The sequence below is a fragment of the Marmota monax genome, unplaced genomic scaffold (genome assembly GCF_021218885.2).
Source record: "Marmota monax isolate L192 unplaced genomic scaffold, Marmota_monax_Labrador192_F-V1.1 WCK01_AAM20220418_F8-fsc00005, whole genome shotgun sequence".
Taxonomy (NCBI): Eukaryota; Metazoa; Chordata; class Mammalia; order Rodentia; family Sciuridae; genus Marmota; species Marmota monax.
In genome coordinates, this window is record NW_026692254.1 from 32,103,541 (window position 1) to 32,124,154 (window position 20,614).

A 20,614-nucleotide genomic window follows, 5' to 3' on the forward strand; every position below is an offset into this window, starting at 1 on the left:
CCGCCGCGGGTAGAGGGCACTGGGCTACGGCGGCCGGAGCCCGGGCAGCGTAGGGTGAGCCCGAGGGCCAGAGAACACCGGAGGCTCTTCGGGGCGTGAGGAGAGGCTGCAGCGTTCGGCCTCCTAGAAGGCTTGCAGGAAGCATGAACCGCGGCAGAATAAACTCACAGTCCGCGCTCCTCGCCGCGGTGCTGCCAGGAAAGTCCCTTCTGCTGAGCCGTCGCAGCCTTCCTGGGCATGGCCTGGCCCGGCCGCCCCGGAGCGGAGAGGGCGGGACAGGGAAGCTGGGAGTTGTCCTTCCTTCCTTCCTTTCTTTGAAATCAAAATCCTTTCCTCGGGGAGGAACACGGGCAGCGGCTCCGGAGGGCTGTGCTGTCAACCACAGGCCACCTTGGGTTCGGCGGCGCACGTGGGCTTCAGGCGCGGTGACCCCGCCAGGCGGCACTTCTCTGCGACGGCTGCCCGGACTGGCACTCTGGAACGCACAGCTGCCCCAGGCACATCTCCTACCTCGCGCTCTCAGGAAGCGGCGCCGGCGGCGGCTGCAGGGCGGAGGGTGTGGCCGCGCTGTCGCGGCCGCGCCGAGTCAGAGCCGGGTGGGAGCCTGCACTGATTGCGCACAGCGGCCGCCCCACTCGTGCTCTCGCCCGCCACGCCCGGGTGCGCGGGGCTCCGCGGCGGCCCTTCCCGCCCGGCGGCTCACAGCGTGCGGCCCGAAGCCGCGGCGGCACGCCCTCCCGGACCGCGCGCCCGGCGGCCCGCTGCTGGCTGTCGGCGCGAATCCATCTCCGGCGCGCCCTCGTCCTGGGCCCGCAGCGGCTGAGCTCTCCGGAGGCCCCGAGCCCCGCGCATCGGATGCAGATGCACGCGTCTACACGGCTGATGAGCCGACTCAGAAGGTCCCCTTAGCGCCGTGGCCACCAGCCGGGGCCCCGGCTCCTGCCATTTCCGTCAACCACCAACTTCCGAGCGAGCAGGGAGAAACTGAAAGGAAGGGCGGGGACCAAAAGGCGAGGGGAAAACACCCGCTTCCTCTCTGCGCGCAGCTTAGCCTTGGAGCACGGCCGTGGGTGCTCGCCCGCCGGGGCCGCCGGAGGCTTCCCCTCTGCCCGGCCGCGCCTCGCCCCCGGCTCGCCGCCGCCGCACCTCGCCGTAACCTCCCCGGAGCCTATAGAAATCTTTTGTGTGGCGTCACCGCCTTTCGTTTAAATCCCGCTTCCTCCTCTCGCCTTTTCTCCCGCCCCCTCCGCCGCTCCCGGATGCTTGCGCGATGCGCTGCTCCTCCCCCGGGAAGCTGGGTGGCTGCGGGGACGCCGCCGCCCAGCACTCAGCTGCCTGCCTGAAGCTGGTGGTCCTGGGCCGCCCCTGCGTTCCGGCGGAAAGATTGGGTAGCAGACGGGCTGGGGAAAGGCAGCCCGGCCAGGGGCTCTGCACACACCCTCTGGAGATCGGGGTGTAGCAGCCGGTTGGCCTTACGTAAGCTCTTAGCCAGACCCGGGCCCCAGGCTTCTCTCCGCCAAGGAAGCGAGTCTTAAAAAGGTGACTTGTTTTCGGGGTTAGAGGGAAGGCCAATCGGTATGATTCCCTGGTGATTTACTGGAGCCCAGACATCTTGGTTTGTGGGACTTCGATTGGATTTTCCAAGCTTTCCTTCTGCCCTTTGTTGTGTTTGATCTCTTCCACAGTGGGTTTCTGATGGGCTGTGAGAGTGATGAAAAGAAAAGAGCACTGGATATAGAGTCCCAACAGGAGGGCGGGGAATTGTGCAGATGCTCAAACTTAAAATCTCCAGCTAAGCATACTTTAAGTAGTCAGCAGGCTTTGAACTCAACTTCCAGGCTCAGTTTTTTCCCAGCCATTTATGAGTTCTGTGACCTAAGTTCTCTTTCCAAGTATCTATTTTCTTTATGTCAGATACTGGGCACTGACTGCTTGAGCACTCACCTCATGAATAGTAGCTGTTAGAATTATTATGGACCTTGATCAGCATACTTTGGCCCTTCATAGCTTTGTCGATATAATGGAGTAATAATGGCCATTGTTAAATAAGAAAGACAGCCTTTGGAGGTAAACATTATTTTACAGTTAGGGAAACCGATGGTCAGGTGCCTTAAGTGAGTGACTTCTTAGGTGAGGAAGACAGCAATTGACTGGGTGAGGAACCCTCCCGCCCCTCTCCTGACTTACTGCACCTTGTTCTGCAGGAAGTGGTTGGAACACCTGGCCTTCCTCCCAGAGAATGGCCCATCAGTTCAGTAGTCCTGAATCTGGCCTTCTGGGTACTCTCCCAGCACACACTGGGTATGAAAACCAATGGAAATGTTTGTTGCTCTATTCTTTTCTAGGACTCCAGGTCACTGCATCCGCGCATCCCCCCCCCCCACCCCCAGCTTGTTACTTGTAACTAGAATGGACTTAGATTTAAATTTATCGTCCAAGCCCAAACAGTCTGAAGAGTAACTGTGAGACATATTATTAATAAGTTAACAGAAGCAACAGGTTCAGACTTGGTTGGACAGTGCCCTACTTACAGCTGAAAGTGGCCTTGGAGAATATTGGAGAACTGAACTTGATAAAACTGATAACTTTCTAAACAAAGAGCAGTTTTATAGAGTCAATCCTTCTACTTTTGTACAAGGGAAAAATGTTTGGACAAATGCTTAACATGGTAACCCAGGAACAGCAAAAATAGCTCTAAAAACCTATGCCAGAGAAGTCAAACCATTTTCCCTAGGCCTAGTTTATTCATGAAACTGCTCTGAAATCAAATTTTTTCCCAAAACCAATTGGCATTCCTGGAGTCCCATTTCCCTTTTCTTCTACAGTGCAGTCTGTTTTCTTATTATCACTGGATGCTTCATACCCAACAATGAGCTGTGTTACTTGAGGACTGTACCACTATTCCACAAGGTTTGATTTAGCTTTTAAAATCGATAGGATTGTTTTCTTGGCCCTCCTTGCTGTTTCTCAGATAAGGCAGCTAGCTCCTAAGCTGATCCTTCTAGGTACTGCTTTCACTTTCTTTTAGGTTCTTTATTTTCTGCCATCATTCATTCACTCCACAAACAATGAACACCTGCTACATGCTGGGCTCTGTACTAGGCATCAAAAGTTACAAAGTAAGTAATATGAAGCTTCTACCTGTTAAGAGTGGAGTCCAGAAAAGGGAGCAAGTAATCCCAATTTTACTTTTTGGATGGTGAGAACACAGTAAAGAAACTATAGCAGAGATGGTAGGGCTTACTAAACATTTCAGTTGCTGCTAGGCAGGTCACACTGTTCTTATAAATGCAGTGGAAGTGGAAATGTGTGCTCTGCTTCCAGGCTGAGGTAATAGAAAGCCAGTCTGAAGTAACTATTGAGGAGTCTGTTCTGGTTGGTGGGACCTCCACAAACCTAGGTGACTACACAGAGTAGACCCTGTCCAGAGCTGTACTGGACATGTAATATGAGTACAAAGTAAACTTCTGTTGTGTGAAGCCACTGTGATTTGAGGTTTGTTGCTGTAGAATATTTGAGTCTAATTGAATGAATTAGAGGGCTGTTTGTGTCTATTTCACCTGTTACTCCTTCTAACTCTCTATTTGTTTTTGGTACCAGGGATTGAACCAGGGGTTCTTCACCATTGAGCCACATCCCTAGCCCCAACTCCCTATTTTTCATTTTGAGACAGAGTCTCACCAAGTTGCTCAGGGCCTTGCTAAATTGCTGACACTGGTCTTGAACTAGCGATCCTCCTGCCTCAGTTTCCTAAGTGTCTGGGATTATAGGTGTGTGCCACAGCACCCAGCCTAACTCTCTTTTTAAATTAAATATGAACCAAAGGTACTCTGCAAAGTATATGATATGATATGAACCCCCCCAAATAAATATGTTGAAATTTAATCACTAAGTGATAGTGTAAGAGATGGGGCCTTTATGAGGTGAGTAATTTAAAAAGGTAGAATTCTCCTGAATGGGATTTGTGCCCTTATAAAAGAGGATTGAGGAACACCCTTCCTTTTGCCCTTCTTCCTTGTGAGGACACAGCAACAAAGCACCATCTATGAAGAATGGGTTATCACCAGGTACTAAATCAGGTTGTCCCTTGATCTTAGATTTCCTAGCATCCTGCCCTGTGAGAAACAGTTCTGTTGTTTATAAATTATACCACCTAATGTGTTTTTTTTATAGCAGCATGAACAAACAAGATATATTTTTCACTAAAATGGATGTCAATTGAGAGAAGAAAGCTGAAAATGTGTGAAATGAGTGTTCACTGGGGTAAAGTAAATGGAGCAGACAGGAGGGAGCTGGGACTGTGCAGAGAGTGGTTTGGTTTCTAGAATGTATTCTCAGTACTGGATCAAGACCCATGCTTAGTAGACATTAGTGAATGAAAAAGATGCAAAGAAAGAACTAGTTGAAGATTTGGGCACGAGAGTAGAAATGACAGAGATTGGAACAGGCAGGATTGGAGCAACATCCTTTACCTCCTCCTCTTACCTGTTTTAGAGGGAGCATTGGTTATCTGGAGTTCCTGCAGGTAAAAGAGAACAGTATGGGCAGGCATTCTGGGGTTTTGTTTTGTTTTGTGGTACAGGGGATTGAATCCAAGGGTACTGAACCACTGAGCTTCATCCCCAGCTCTTTTTTTGAGACAGGTTCTCACTAAGTTGCTAAGTTTCTTTCTAAGGCTGGATTTGTACTCACAATCCTCCTACCTCAGTCTCTCTAGTCATTGGGATTGCAAGTATGTGCCATTGCACGCAAGTACCTTATTGTATAATGATCACCATCATCCACCTTCAGAAGTTTTTCATCTTCCCAGAGTCACACTCTGTATCCATTAAACAATATTTTCTCATCCTTCTCTCCCGCAGTCCCTAGCAGTCCCCATTCAACTTCCTGTCTCCTGGAATATGACTATTTTAGATACCTTTTGTAAGTAAGGTAAGATACCTTTTATGTCTGACTTATTTCATTTAGCATGTCTTCAAGATTCATCGATGTGGTAGCATGTATCAGAATTTCCTTTCTTTTCACAGCTGAATAATATTCCATGGTATGCATTCTGGATTTTGATACCCAATATTCCCACTTCATCTAAGACTCTATGTACCAACACAGCTGCATATGATGTACAATGCCATCTGGTGGTTGGTAGGGAGCAATCTCTGCCTTAATGTACCTTTCCTTTGGAACAGTGCCCCCTGTTTTGTTTGTGCTCATAGATGGGCCAGTTTAGTTTCAAGTAATCTTTCTACACTTATCCAAGCATCGCTCATTATCTTCCTTTCAATATTTCTTCTAAAGGATAGGAATTTATATCTGAAGGATGTATTCCTATCCCTCTTTTTCCTATTTCAGACATCCTCAGGGATGATGGATGTGAGCTCCTGGGTCCCTAAGGAGCAGAATCATTATGTTAACAGGTCACTGTCCTTACCTGACACAGCGTCTTGCTCTGTGGCCTATTTTGTTCCTATCCAATAAGAACACCTGGGCAGGACCTCACCCATCAGTCTCATGTTCTTCCCTCCTTCGTTTTTCCCTCCCTTCTTTCCTGCCACATCTTAGTTCATCAGAAGATATATGTGTGAGGGAGGCTTATATGTAGGACCAGTTTGCTTTGGCAGAAACACCTTAGCATTCAGATCCCAAGATTCTGGCAGATGCATCTGGATCAGACTCAGATGGGGCCAGCGTCTGAACCAGGTCTCAGGCAGTGCAATACACGGCTAGGAAAGAGAGTTCCGAAATGTAAGAGGTCATGGCCTAAATAAAGCACAGCATCCTACCTGGAGGTGAAGGTTGCCAGTGATCTTCAGATGTATTTTCCATCCTTCATGGTCTTGGAGAAGAGAAGTACTAAGATTCAGGCACCCTCAACCCCCAACACTAATCATGACTGACCATGTTTCAATATGTCTCATGGTGTCGGGTACAGAATCTCTCAGGGTGCTTTGTGGTCAGTAGCTACAGATTGACTAGATTCTGTGGAGCCTCTCTGGTTCCTCAGACACACTCAGAACTTCTGCCCCTTTGGGCCATTGTGCTATCTGCACAGCTTCAGTGGGACTATTGGCAGTCTGTATTTGTAACTGTTGGCACACCTCTTTTCTCCGAAACTCTTTCATCGAGTTAAGGACCTGATATATTTATCTCTCCCACACCTAATGCATTACATGGTCATCAATAAACTTTTATAGAATTCATTCATTTATTAAACCTCCTGGCAAGAAAAGTGTTCTTTTCTTTGAACTAATATCTGGCTGCCCTCAACTTTTATTTCAGTAATGGTCAGAAAGTGTCGGACATTTATGAAACAACAGCAGGGCAACAGCTCGTGCATGGTGGTGACCTCAAATGCCACTGTCATCATCCTTACCTCAGCCCCACTCCCAGGCCCCTCCTACACCTTCCCATGATTCAGTCCACTAAAGAATTAATAATTGGTACAAGAGCCCTACCTGCAGATCATAGGCTTCTGTTAATTGGTAATTGTGCCTCTAGTTTTTCAATATTTTGAAAGTCATCCTTGACTGATTTCAGATAGTACTAGAAATTCTTATTTCCTCTCCTCTGTTGTGATGGACACAGCCAGGATGAGCTCAGATTAGGACACTAATTAGATCCAAGATTCAGTTTTGCCATCCACAGTTTCTGCACCTTTTAGAGGTAGGGTTAGTATTAACCCCAGAGTAGAAAAGGCCTGTGCTTTATTTAGGCCACAACCACATGATCTCTTACACTTCAGAACTCTCTCTCCAGCCCTGTACTGCAGAGCCTCAGAGCAGGTTCAGACTCCGGCCCCATCTGAGAGCTCTGGCTCCAGACTCTTTTCAATCCATTTTCCATATGGCTCCCAGTGACTGTGCCGATTGCCTCACTGATTAACCCAGATGGTGCTACTGGAAGAAAGACAGCAAAGAAAAACCTCATTGTCCCATATACCTGGGCTCTAATTTTTGCCCTGCAGCTGTATTATCTATGTGACCTCAGATAAATTATGTAATTCAAAAAAATCAGAATTTCCTCTTATTTAAAATAGGGATATTATTATGGTCATCACATCATTCCTTCATGCCCTGACCGCCTGTAATCTACATTGGATTTACTACAGGTTGTTCATCTCTACCACTCCAAAACCTCCAAGAAAAACAAACAAAATAATTAATTAAATTTAATGTTTAAAACAGTCCTTCAAAAGCAAGGGCCTTATTGTATTCATTTTTGCCTCAGTGCCTCACCTGATTCTTGTTAACAGTAGGTTGTTAGTAAATAAATTCCTCCAGGCTTGAATCAAATCAAGTTTCAAAACACCAAAATATATTTAAAATATCAAAGCATTGAAAATGCAGTTGATCCAGATATTTTCACATCAGTAGATTATAAGCCAAATGGATTTCCTGCTTGGATGAAAGTAGCCCTAAAGTTTACCCAATCCCAACAATTTCTGTCACTCACTCAATGGCTTTTGTTCTCTATAACCAGATACTGTGGGCCAAGAATCCCAGCACTTTTGCACCTTAACTTGACAGCAGGCAAAATGAATGACTAGGGTGACCCCTCCCAACAGAGCACATGATCCGCCACAGCTGTGCATGTTTTCTAGCATGACTGCACCAGGACACAGCTCCAAGCCACCGGGTGGAGCAATGTGCCCCAGGGAGAAAGCTTTGACTTTTCCCCCATGATTTCAGAAAAGAAAAGAGAAAAGCCTCTTTTACTTATGAGTTGTTTCTGCTTAATGTCAATAGGGAATGTTATCATATTTACATATGTACATGCATGAATGTATAGAATATCCACCCAGTGCTCCACACATGTGAGGCAAGTGCTCTACCACTGAGCCACAACCCCAACCCCCAGAATCTTAATTTTATTACACTGAAAATGTACATAGCTAGAAGACAATTTCCTGGCCTCTCTGGGAGAGATAGGTTTTAGCCAGTGAGATCAGAAGTATTGAGAGCAAGATCCAAACAGGATGCCTCAAAAAAGTTGACCCTATTGAAAGGTATGCTCTGTTTGACTTGCCGTCCTTCTTCCTTCCTCTGGATGAATGTAATCTTGATGGCTAGAGCTCCAGTAACCATCCTGGAACTTGTGGTGACCTTGAGGATGGAAGCCACAGGGCCAGTGTAATGGAGCAGATTGAGAAAGAAGGCTGGGTGCCACATGACTTAAGTTACCACCATACCAGCCTGAGATGCTTGGTTTCTACCTGCTTCTCTTTCAGAGAAAGAGAAGCATGTACAGTGAAGCACACCTGTAATCCCACTTGGAAGGCCGAGGCAAGAGAATCTTAAGTTTGAGGCCAGCCTCAGCAGCTTTATGAAAGAAACTGTCTCAGAATAAAAAATTTTTAGGACTAGTTTAGCCCATAGCCAGCACAGGCTTCATAAATGAAGGTTCAGCTATGTGAGAAATCCTAAGGGAGTTTGAATTAAAAAGACAGGCACTAATTACCTTTAAACCAGCTCCAGGACAGCTACTCCTACCTCCAGCCTCAAGCTACCTATTAGAGTAGCAAGGTTTACTGAAGAGGCGAGAGAGAGAGAGAGAGGGGGGGGGGAGGGAGGGAGGGGGGAGGAGGGGGAACAAATGAGAACACACCAGGGAGTGGACTTTTATTGGGGAACAAAAAAATTGGGGGAAAATCCCATCCAATGAAGATTAAGGGGGGCAGTGTCCCAAGGTCAGGTGCGACGACTGGATCTTGGGGTAGTGGCCAGACACGCCTCCACACGGACAAGCCCTCGGACCTGAGAAGGGTGGGGAAAGCTCTGGACACAAGGATGTGTCTAAGGCCTCTCGCCCAGCCAGGGAGGTAACTCAAATCACGTGGGAGGATGGCCTCCCACAGACTGGGGCTATGGTTGTAGTTCAGTGGTAGAGCACTTGTCTGGCACATGTGAGATACTGGGTTCAATCCTCAGCACCACATAAACATAAATAAATAAAAAATAAAGGTATTGTGCCCATCTACAACTAAAAGTAATAATAAATAAAAAGGACTGGGGATATAGCTCAGTTGTAGAATACTCTTGAATTTACCACTCCCCCCCAGTACAGAAAGAATTACAACAAAGCCTTTTATCTTATCTAAATGTTTTTTTTAAAAAATTAGTTATATGTATCCTTTATTTTTAGCCATACAAAGCATGAAGAAAAGACTATTGCCACTTTTTTAAAAAAATGGTGTTGTAATAGCAAAAAAGAAAAAAAAAAGAAGATAATAAATGCCCATGATTAGGAAATAAACTATTGCTATAACAATGCTGAAGAATACTATTTAGGCATCTAAAGAATCAAATTTCTTCATGCCATAATTTTAGGTGGAAAACACTTGAGCCCAATATGCTTAAAAATTCATACACTATGCTGCCATAAACACATATAAATGCAACAAAATGCTGGAGATACTTGATATTTGTATTAGTAAAAATGTATTATGTGGCAAAAGATAATTGGTTGGTGTGCAGTAGAATCGTGGGGTCCATATTTAAACTTTTGTATAAAGTTCGATTTTTTTTTTTTTTTTTTTTTTTGGTGGTGGTGAAGATGGAATGGACAGGCAAACCTTTATCACTGAGCTATATTCCCAGTCTAATTTCTCAACATTAAACAACTACACTACTTTCATATATTCTTGTGTAATTAATATTTTAAAAGAAATCCATAATAAGCAATTTAAAACTTGCGGAATTTTAAAGTATCTCTGACCAAAATCTCTTAAAAGAAAGAAATAAAAATGAGCACAATTCAGCCTTAAAATATATTAGAGTCACAGTATTAAGCTGAATCAGAAGACAAACTGGACTATTTTAAACAAATGAAAATTAATGATTAAAAAGCCTTTTTCGAGCTTAGGAGATGATAGTAATATTGAAAGCTGGTTGTACTGAATCATCTAAAATGAGCAACAGAGCAATGACCCTATTTATGACCCGCTGAAAAAAGTTGGCCTAACTTCTCCACTAACTTAACTGGCTGTCAGAGGAAATCTCAGGAGACTGAGGGTAACCGGCTGACACCCCAAGATGGGCTTTACTAGAGCCTGGGGCAGCTCCCAGAACTTCCAGCTCCAACTTACTTCACAGGCGAAAACTGAGGGCCTTCTGGAAGCTGGAAGCTCTATGGCAGTTCCTAGAGGCCCAGAGGGAAATTTTTGGCTCTCTGACGGAAAATAAAAAAGCCCAGCCAGGGTGCGACCCTCAGGCCGATCAAGGGGAGGAGGAGCTGGGGGCGGGACCGCCGTTTCTGGGCGGGGCTTCCGGAGGTGGGGCTGTAGGAATTGGGACGGGGCGGGGCGCGGTAGGCTAGTAAGGGCCTTGAGGCGGAGCCACGGAGGCGTACGTTCTCGGGGGCGGGGCCTGGGCCTGAGGCGAGCGCGGGACGGCCCCAGCTCAGGGTACGCCAGGGGCGGGGCCAGGACACCAGGACCCTGAAGAGGTCGGGACCTGGCGCCTGGGAGGGTCTGCGGGCGGAGCCGGTGCGGGGGCGTGGTCATGCGGGTGACGAGATAGGGCGCGGGCGGGAGGTGCGGCGCGGCGCGGCGCTGCGCGGCCAAGATGGCGTCCTCCGGTTTATGGCGTGCGGCCTTGTGGTTGCTCTGCGTCTCTGATCTGCTACTGTTGCTGCTGCTTCCTCCTCCGGGATCCTGCGCCGCCGAGAGCCGGGCCGGTACGCCCGGCGATGCTGCTCCTCCTCCGCGGAAGAAGAAGGACATTCGAGATTACAACGATGCGGACATGGCGCGTCTTCTGGAGCAGTGGGAGGTCCGCGGCGTGCACAGCCCGGTTCTTTTCGGTTCCGGGTCTGCTCCCATCCACCTACCCTGTCTTCCCCGCCTGCCCGGTCTCGGCTTCCTCTGACCCCTACTTCTCCTGCGCCACGAGTCCTTGCTGACACATTCATGCCACCCTGACCCCCTTAGCCTCTCTTCCTCGCGGCTTGCGACCCCCGCCCCAGGCCTCTTGTCCCGAAGACCTCACCACTTGGCCACAGTCACAGGTCCCTCAGTACTTAGCCCTACTTTTCCCTTCTCTGCCCTAGTGGCCTCTGCGTCGGTGCTGTTGTCAGTGAGCTCCGCTAATGGGGAGACTCTTTTTCACTGTACCCCTGAAGAATATTTCCTCCATCCTCCACTGTTCAGGGTGAGCGGGTGGGATTAAGGGGTTTATGGAGATGGCTATTTTCAATCAGGCTATTTCAGCTCTGATAGTTATTCTGTCTTCTAAGTCAGTAGAATTTCTGACTGCCCATTTGGGGAATTTTGTAATTTTGTGGGATTTATTTTATTGGTGGTGGTGGTGGGGGGAAGTAGCAAAAGCCAATGGCTCGCAAACGTGGAACTCATCTTTGTTTAAAGGAGCAAAGACTGGTTTCTTGAGAGTAAGTTTATTTGTTACTTGGATGCACTGGACTGTGCAGTTACACGGAGTGTGAATAAGTGCGCAGGGTGACAAAAAAAAAAAATTCGCTTTTTTTCCTTTCCAAAAGTGGTTGTATTGCCCTACTCGATTTTCAGAGCTGGGAGAGTGAAGTCGAAAACTTGGGTTATGTTCTAAGTGTAATCTTGGGCAGGTCAAGTCTCCTTTCTGGGCCGCAGTTTCCTTCATTGCAAAATGAGGAGGTTTTACTGAAGGCTCCTAAGATTCTTTGTAAAGGTAATGTGTTGTGGGGAGAGGGTGATTACTTTCAGACATGAGTTTAAAACACCACCTGATGTATTTGACTGGAAGAAAGCAGCCTTTTGTTTTTATATTTGTAGCTGATGGAAAGATTGGGGTAGACTTCAGTGTGTCATACCCTGATGAAAAGGAAATTTTCTCTTCTCCTTTCCCTTGCAATCTTCCTGTCTCTTTTGGATTCTAACAGATAAAGCCTTTTGAACTGCCAAAGTGAGAACATCATCTCATGAGAAATCCTGCTCTGGAAGTATGCAGATTCTGAGCTAGATGTGGAGGTGCTGCAGAGATGAGCAAAGAACCCATCAGGAACAGTAGATAACAAATATAACCACAATGTAAATATGACTGAATGCTATAAAAAGAAAGTGCTGCACTAATTTAGAGGTCCTCATGGAGGAAATGGTATTTTAGATAGGCCTAGGAAATTGTGGGGGCGATCTCATTTTAGGCAGGCTAAGGAAAGTGTGGGAGAAGGTCATTTCCAACAGCAACAGGAGCTGAAGATGAGATGTAGGAATTAGGCAAAATCATGTAAAGAAAAACAGCCTAAGCTCTGGAGTTAGACTGCTTGCGTGGGTTTATTCCACTTGTGAATTTGGAATTGTACAGACCCTCTCAATATTAGCTATACTAGTTAACTTGGGTTAGTTAGAGCAGACCATATCTAAAGCAAAGTATTAAGTGGTAAGGGCAGAAAGGTAAGTAGGAATTGGTAGGAAGCAGGCCATAAAAGGTCTCAAATGCTACAGGGTTTGTATTTTATTTAGAAGAAAATATGTGGATCTAATGAGTATGAAAAGTTGTATTACTCAAATGTTAAAATATTGGAATGTTTATGGTACATGCCTATAATCCCAGCAGCTCTGGAGGCTGAGGCAGAGTTCAAAGCCAGTCTCAGTAAAAGTGAGGCACTAAGTAACTCAGTGAGACCCTGTCTCTAAATAAAATGCAAAATAGGGCTGGGGATTTGGCTTAGTGGTTGAGTGCCCCTGAGTTCAATCCCTGGTACTCCCCCCCCCAAAAAAAAATAAAATAAAATATTGGGATGTTTATACTTAATCATCCATGACATGTTAATTCTTGAGGGTCCTACAATACACACTTATAATTTTTAACTGAATCATAAGGTAGATTTTTTTGCTCTTCATTTTTATCAAAATTTTTTAATGTGGTGTTGAGGATTGAACCCAGTTCAGGCATGTGAGGGTATTGCCCTACCACTGAGCCACAACCCCAGCCCATTGCTTTTCATTTTTTGCTATGATACCTGATAAGCATTTGCCCAAGTTACTGCATTGCCTTAGTTGTACTCTTAGGCACTTTTGGAATATACCCTGGAGTGAATGTTCTAGCTGTTGAAGGTTTTTGAAGTGTCATCATCAGGGCTAAACTTTAGGAATAGTTTTAGGTCATGAAAGTTCAGGATGCAAGAACAGGGAGAAAATATGAAGGCTGATACAAACACTTCATCTCATTTAATTCTCTTACCACATTTATGAGAAAGTATTTTTATTTTCTGGGTAATAACATTGAGACACCTAGAAGTTAATTAATTTGCCCAAGACCACACAGCAAGCTGTCCGATTTTTAAACTTGTCACTGGACTTGAAAGCTGGTTCAATGAACCATTTTACTATACTGCCATACACATTGGTGAACAGAAGTGTAAATGGAAGATAATGAAGAAGACCTGAATTAAACTAGAAACTGCAGGAATGGCATAGGAGGAGGCAGCATGTGGGAGATTTTATGCTTGTAATAGGAGTCTGTTGACTGTGATCTCTGGAAGGTAACAGTTCAGTGTTAGTAAAATGACAGGTTTTGAACTCAGCTTTACTGGTGGTAGCTTTGTAACCGTCATTTGCCATCTTTGTAAAGCCAGACAATGTCCTACTTTGCAGAGTGTAATGATGATTAAATGAGCTAATGTATGTAGACCCTACAAATGTGAGTGCCCTTTCCCAGTGGCAGTTATTTTTCTGTGGAAGAGCATATCCATCTCTGGGTGCTTTTTTGTAGAAAGTGATTCATCCATCCCCAAGTGGTGATGGATGAGTTTTAAGGAGGCTGTAAATCTGTACCCCCACTTCTTTCCCACTCATGTGAGAATCTGTTTCAGTGAGGCTTGTGCCTCAGGTATGTGGGGAAAAGGTGAGAACCCTTTCCGTTGTGTTAGAATTAATGATGAGTCCCAATTGATATAGAAAAAATAATTATGGTTATTTCATCTTATGTTCAGATAAATAGAGGTGTATGGTGAGATTTGAGCCAGAATTGTGGATTTGCACTTCAGGTTGTCTCCTCTGGTGTGTAATTGTTTATCCTCTTCCTTCTACTACATTCAGCAGAAAACTTTTAGATTGTTCCCAAGATTGGAGATAATATATGTTAAAGTACCTGAAACATAGTAGCTATTCTGGACATGGTAGTTTTTGTTTTCAGGAACATGAGAGGAAGAAAAGGATTTGCAGAGTTCAGCTTTGTAGCTATTGGCTTTGACAAACAGCAATGGAACATTGGTGAGGCCAGTTGAAAATGCCAGATGGCCTGGAGGCAAGATGGGGACTGTGGTCAGGGGAGTGCCTAACTTGGTCTGTAGGTCTCAGCCCTGCCTGTGGGTAAGGGTTGGATTGCTTTTAGCATAGAGAAAGCAATGAGATCAGATGACCCCAAGATAAACTGGGAGTGCATCAACCGGAAAGGAACTGGACAGTTGCCTGTATCTAAGATGCTGTTTCTCAATGTTTTTTTTTTTTTTTTTTCTATAACCAAAACACAAAATTAATTTTTTTTAATTAAAATTTCTTGAAGCAATCCTTACCCATACCATATCCTCTAGATTTATGATTAATTAATTATATTTTCATTAACAGTGAAATGCTGCTTGTGACCAGCTGAGTTAGTTAAAAATACAAATATTGTAGGATCTTGAATCAACTTGAAGTCTAGGGGAGTTTTAAGGAGGCTGTAAAAGATGTTATGAAAAGAGGACAGAATGAAGACTGAAACAGCCTGGGGTTTTGGCAACAAGGAACTCTCTGATTTTGAAAGTGTGATTTCCATAGGGTGACTGCTTGAAGGGCACATTACCAGGGCACTAATGAGCAGTGTAATAGCAGCCTGTACTGGTTGCATTTGTCATTAAATCCCCCAAACAAACCTCAGGATGTTATTACCACCCACTTTCCCTTACAGGTGAGGAAAGTTATTTTCTTATGGGCTAAGCAGTATGCCCAAGGCCACACAGCTTAAGTGCTGGAGCAGGAAGCTGAACACAGACCCCTCTGACAGCATGGCCTATGCTTCTGTCTTCAGATCACCGTCAGTGACACCATCAAAGCAAAATAAGGAAGAAACGATTAGTCCAGAGGGTGGCATAGTTGAGAAGATTGGGGTACTGTGTGTGCTCACACTGCTGAGGATCATAAGTTGTCTGGTTCTGCTTTTCCTTTTATTGATAAGGAAATAGGCCTAGAAGGATAGGTAACCTCACCCCGGGTCACACAACTGACTGTGTGGAGCTGAACCAAGATCCCAGATCTGATGTAGCTCACCTTTAAGTACTGGAATTCTTTCATTCTTACTTATTACTAAAATGTTACAGTAATACATTGTGAACCATCTTCTTCAGCCTTGATCCCTCAGAGAGTTGTTCAGAGGACCAAGTAAGAGTGATAAGGGCTTTTGTTTCATGTTAGGTTGGATTTTTAGGTAACCACTAAAAATTATTGAGATGCAATTCACAGGCATACACACCTCACCATTTCATTGGTTTTATTATATTCAGAGATGTACAATTATCCCCACAGTCAATTTTAGAACATTTTCCTTCCCTCAAAAAGGAAAGCCTCAGTCACTCCTCTCTGGTTTTCTCCCAGTCCCCCAGGTTCTCAGCCACCCCTAGGCAATCACTAACTAATCTTTCTGTTCTAGACATTTCCTGCAAATGGAATCATAGGATGTATAGTCTTTGTGTCTAGCTTTTTTCACTCAGCATATTTTCAGGGTTCATCCATATTATACCACCAGTATACCAATCAGTACTTCATTTCTCTTGTTACTGGTATTAGCCTTTTCTTCAAGGAAGCTGCATCCTTGGTTCAAGGAACCTGCTTTCTGCTTCTTTTAAGTATTTTTTTATTTTTCTTTTGATCTATCTTCTGTTTAGTAGTTGGCATTGTACTGTTGGTACATACATTTATATTCTGTTTAGTAGTTGGCATATGTACTGTTGGTACTTACTTTTCTTTATATTAGTATGTATTTAATGGATCTTATTTGGGAAGTTACAAATTGTTATTATTTATTTTTGATGTTCACATTCTTCTATATTTGGCCCATGAGGGCTGCTTTAGGTTGTTGTCTGTCATTTTGACATTCTATAATTAGTGGAACACTTTCTTGCTTTCTGATGCAGGAAGATATTCTAGGCTTCTCTTCTATTTTCCTTCCTGTAATTAGCCTTTTCTCTAAGGAATCCTACTTCTTTTAAATATTTTTATCCATGTACTTATCCATCTACCTGTCAATCTATTAAAGGCATGAATTTCTTCTCTTCCTCTCTTTCCAGCCTAATACCACAAGGTACATTCTTCCTCCTTCTATATTTTACTTTCTTTCCAAAAGTGAGGAACGTAGCTGTCATTACCATCAGTATGTTTATAACTTTGTTCAAGCCTAGAATTGACAGAGGTGGTTTCAAAATTGCTAAAATTCACTGCAAATAACCAATCTAGCTAGAATTAAATGTGTACAGTGAAATGCAGATTTTAAGTATACAGTATGAGTTTGAATAAAGGATACATCTAGATAATCCATACCCTGTCAAAATATAGAACATTTCCCTTACTCCAGAAAGTTTCCTCGTGGTCCTCTCAATCAAAGTCACCTCCTGTCCCCCTTCCAGAGGCATTCATTGTTCTAATTTCTTTCACCCTGCATTAGGTTAGTTTTGCCTGTTCCTGAATTTTAAATAAATGGTATCATATAGTATATCTTATTTTGTATTTGCCTTCTGTCACTTAGTATATTTGAGATTTGTTGTGTGTATCAGTATTTGTTCTTCATTGCTGGGTAGTATTGCATTGTACAACCTTCCAGGAATTGGCCATTTTTATGACCTACTGTATTACGTAGATTCTTTGAGAGTAAACAAGCTATGGAAACTCATCACATGGGGGCTCTCTGTGAGTGGTAACTTAGAGTGATGGGTAATAAGTACCACCTGAAACTTCAACTTTGCTCATAAGCCAAGTAAAAAGGAAAACAATGAGATTTCAGGTTGTATGGCTGCTCTTGACATCATATGTAGATATGTGTGCCGTGCCAGTTGAAAAGCAAGTTTCTGATAACAGATTTGATGCTTCTCCCCATCCTGCTAGAAAGATGACGACATAGAAGAAGGAGATCTCCCAGAGCACAAGCGACCCTCAGCACCTGTCGACTTCTCACAGATAGACCCTGGCAAGCCAGAAAGTATATTAAAGATGACGAAAAAAGGGAAGACTCTGATGATGTTTGTCACTGTATCAGGGAGCCCCACTGAAAAGGAGACAGAGGAGATCACCAGCCTGTGGCAGGGCAGTCTGTTCAATGCCAACTATGATGTCCAGAGGTAAAGCACCAACAACCTGTGGAAAAAAATCTCAGGCTGTGCTAGGGCATTTTCTGGGGCTTTAGCAGGGTATCACTCTTGGCATTCTTCCCAAGGGACTTAGACCTTTCCTCTCTAGGATTTATTTTGAATTAAAAAAAAAATCGTTATTAGTTAAAGTCAGTAAGTTTCTTTGTTTGCTATCACACTTAATCTTTAAGTTTTGTTTATCATTGAATCTTTAGCTTTTACGTCATCTGATTTAAAAAGTTGTATGGTTTAGCCTCTTGAGACAGTCAAGCAAGCTTCACAGTTTGCTTCTTCTGGAAATCTCTCCTCAATGGAGAATGCTTTTGTGTGTAGATATATTCATAGACCTTGCACCAGGTTGCTAATAGATAGCTAATTTAATGTGAAGGAACCCATTTTTATTACCTGGTATGGTTCTAAAATATAAAGAATCTGCATTTTTCTCCTTCAATAACAGTTTTGAAATTTGGGGCCATGAAAGTGATGAGAAAGAATTGAAGGAGTACTTAGAGAGTATGAAGGCCAGCAGAATGCTTTTGTTAGCTTGAATAGACACCTAGAGCAAGGGTCTCTGTAGAGTGGTAAAAGTAGCTGTGGGGTAGTCCCTCTAAAAAGGAGAGACTGTGCCCACCAGCCATGCTGTAGGCCTCCCAGACTTCATTCTGTTCCTCTTTGCTCCTTGGATCCTATCCAGTGTGGATGAGCTGGGCTGCTTATTGTTAAACTATGGGTTAGGATCTCTGTCTACTTTCTGAGTGTCTTCTCGGGCCTTTCAGGGCTTCTTATGACATGCTCTAAGCCAGTGGTTTTTATTCTTTATCAACAGAAGCTTTTTCCAAACAAAACTACAACTGGACACTTCAGAACATTAAACAGAAATGGAAGTGGCACTTCAGAATATAAAACAAATGCCAATGGATGCTTCCTCCTTGCCCCACCCCTACTCCTGCAGCACCCTGTGCCACTAGGGAGCTTTCCTTAATGCTCTCATAACAGGAGCATCTACTCATGCCTCAAAGGAGTGCCCAGTGTCTGCTGTTTGTATCCAAGCAGAATATTTAATAGTTCAACAAACTGCTATCTTCAGACATTAAATGTTTCAGGTTCTGTATTCATGTGGTACATGAAGAGAGCTTTTCTCTTTGTCAAGTGCCACTTAATCACTCTGACCCATTAGTACTTTGCTAGTACATGCTAATTGTCTGATCACATCTCTGTCAGGTTCATCGTGGGATCAGACCGTGCTATCTTCATGCTTCGTGATGGGAGCTATGCCTGGGAGATCAAGGACTTTTTGGTCAGTCAAGACAGATGTGCTGATGTCACTCTGGAGGGACAGGTATACCCTGGCAAAGGAGGAGGAAGCAAAGAGAAAAATAAGACAAAACAAGAAAAGGGTAAAAAGAAAAAGGAAGGAGATCCAAAACCTCGGGCTTCCAAGGAAGGCAATCGAGCTGGAAACAAACGAGAAGACCTTTAATGGAGCACTTGCACTCCAAGGAGGAGCTGATAAGACACGGAGACCTTGCCATGTCATGGGCAGGACTGGGTGCAGGGAACTGCATATTGAATGACATCCTTATTTCTTCTAAAAAGGGTCTGCCACTTGATCAGTGTGTGGTCAGTATAAGAATTACTATTCTAAAGGCTTCCAGTATAAGGACAAAGTTTTTCTAATAATTGTGGACACTGACAGATTTATGTTTACTGTAAAATCACTTTCTGTGGAAACTTGACCTTGTTGCTTTTTCCCACATAAAGCTGGGGCATCATTGACTCCAAAGGTGCCATACCGTTTCATAGCATCTGCTCTGATCCGGTGACCTGATGTGTCCATGCTTCTGATTTTCTATCAGCCAGAAAGATGGCAGGTTCAAATCAGACAAGTCATGAAAATACTTAGTTGAGTCAAACTGTTCTTGCTGCAGTCATTATTTTCATTGCAGCAAAGGCAGAACGTGCTGTGGGAGCCAGATAGCCAGTTCTAGATATACAACTAGGAACCCAATCCACGCAGGAAATGCAGAGAACAGAAACAATGCCACTTGGAAATCCTAAGTAGTTATCTTTCTTTGACTGGCTTGCTCTCAGCAGTTGAAAAGAACTCTTGCTATCTGTCAGGTTTTTTTTGTGGTTGTAAAGTAAGGGGAATCTGTTCTGTTTTCTTAGCTATAGAAGAATGAGGCTGGTGTAGAGGGCTCGTGTTCTGCTGACAGTTATGTGTGTATGAGTTAGGACCAGCCGAGTCCTTTGCAGGGTGGGGCAGAAGACTTGACCTCATTGACAGTATTTCTAAACATTTTTCTTTGATAAAGTGCCTAAACTTGTGGTTGATGTGCTACTGTTCATGTCTAGCTATTTTGCCATTCATATGTTGAAGCCTACTTGAAAGAAGAGTTAGAACATTTATATACAGATATCATTTTTAAGAACTAAAATTCTTTGGGGGGAAAAGCCTCAATTGTGATTTTAAGGAATTTAAACTAGCACATATACATCCTTAGAAATGTCACTGTTAAAGATTGGTACAAAGTGCAAAGTACATCTCTACCCTGCTGCCAGTAACTTGTCCCCAGTGGAGCTACTGTTAATTTGTTTCCAAAAAGAAAAAGTATGTTTCCCAGCTTGTGTGTGTATGTGTGTGTGTTTTGGCCTTATAACATCTGTTTACACTTGTTTTGGTAACTGCTCACATTTCCCTCTAATGAACCACACCTTCTGCCTTCTTAGTTCTCAGTGGTGGAGACACAGTTGTCCTGCAGTCACTTAACCTCCAGGTCATTCCCCCTGCCGCTTTCCCCAAACCTGTGTGATCTAAGCCTTGGCATTAGTCCCAGTCAGAGTTAATCCCAATCGAGTTTGCTTGAGTACCCTCAGGAAAATTTGTTTTTCACTCATTTGAAGTTAAGATGTGAGACTGGAGCAGCTGCAGCCCTCTTGATATTTGAGTATAGAGTCAGCATAGTCATCCTGCAGAGGTGGACACAGAGCCATACCCTATTATCTAAGTTTCTAACTCCAGCCAGGTCTGAAACAATCCCTTTCCCTAGTTTTTGTTTTTTTTTTTTTTTTCCTGTTTTTACTTAGGACAGTTTGTTAGATTTTTATAATATATAGCCATAATGGTCCATATGTTGATAAGACAGTTACTTTAATTGAAAAAGGGTGAACAGAGGCTTCACACTGCCCTCCACACAGAAGCCTTTTCAATCAGAATGTACAGCTGTATCCCACTGCTTCCCATGCTGTGTACAAAAGCCACTTCTGCCAGGTTTATTAAGCATGACTTATACGCAGACAATACTAGGTG

At 44.0% G+C, this 20,614-nt stretch overlaps 1 protein-coding gene across 4 annotated transcripts; it reads left to right on the top strand.

The window, feature by feature from the left end:
- The first annotated feature begins 143 nt into the window (after positions 1 to 143).
- Positions 144 to 19,927, top strand: Mesd (mesoderm development LRP chaperone). 4 transcript variants are annotated; one of them, XR_009226340.1, is made up of 3 exons: positions 144 to 1,539; positions 4,863 to 4,932; positions 17,063 to 17,198. XR_009226340.1 is itself a non-coding variant. In XM_046438510.2 (3 exons), exons 1-3 carry the CDS (start codon positions 10,560 to 10,562, stop codon positions 18,782 to 18,784), a joined length of 699 nt encoding a protein of 232 aa, XP_046294466.1. In that variant the 5' UTR covers positions 10,517 to 10,559; the 3' UTR covers positions 18,785 to 19,927. The 4 variants fall into 4 exon arrangements, 1 of the variants encoding a protein (XP_046294466.1); XR_009226341.1 differs by having other exon boundaries at positions 4,873 to 4,932; XM_046438510.2 differs by lacking the exons at positions 144 to 1,539; positions 4,863 to 4,932 and adding exons at positions 10,517 to 10,766; positions 18,526 to 19,927 and having other exon boundaries at positions 17,063 to 17,295.
- Positions 19,928 to 20,614: the final 687 nt, after the last annotated feature.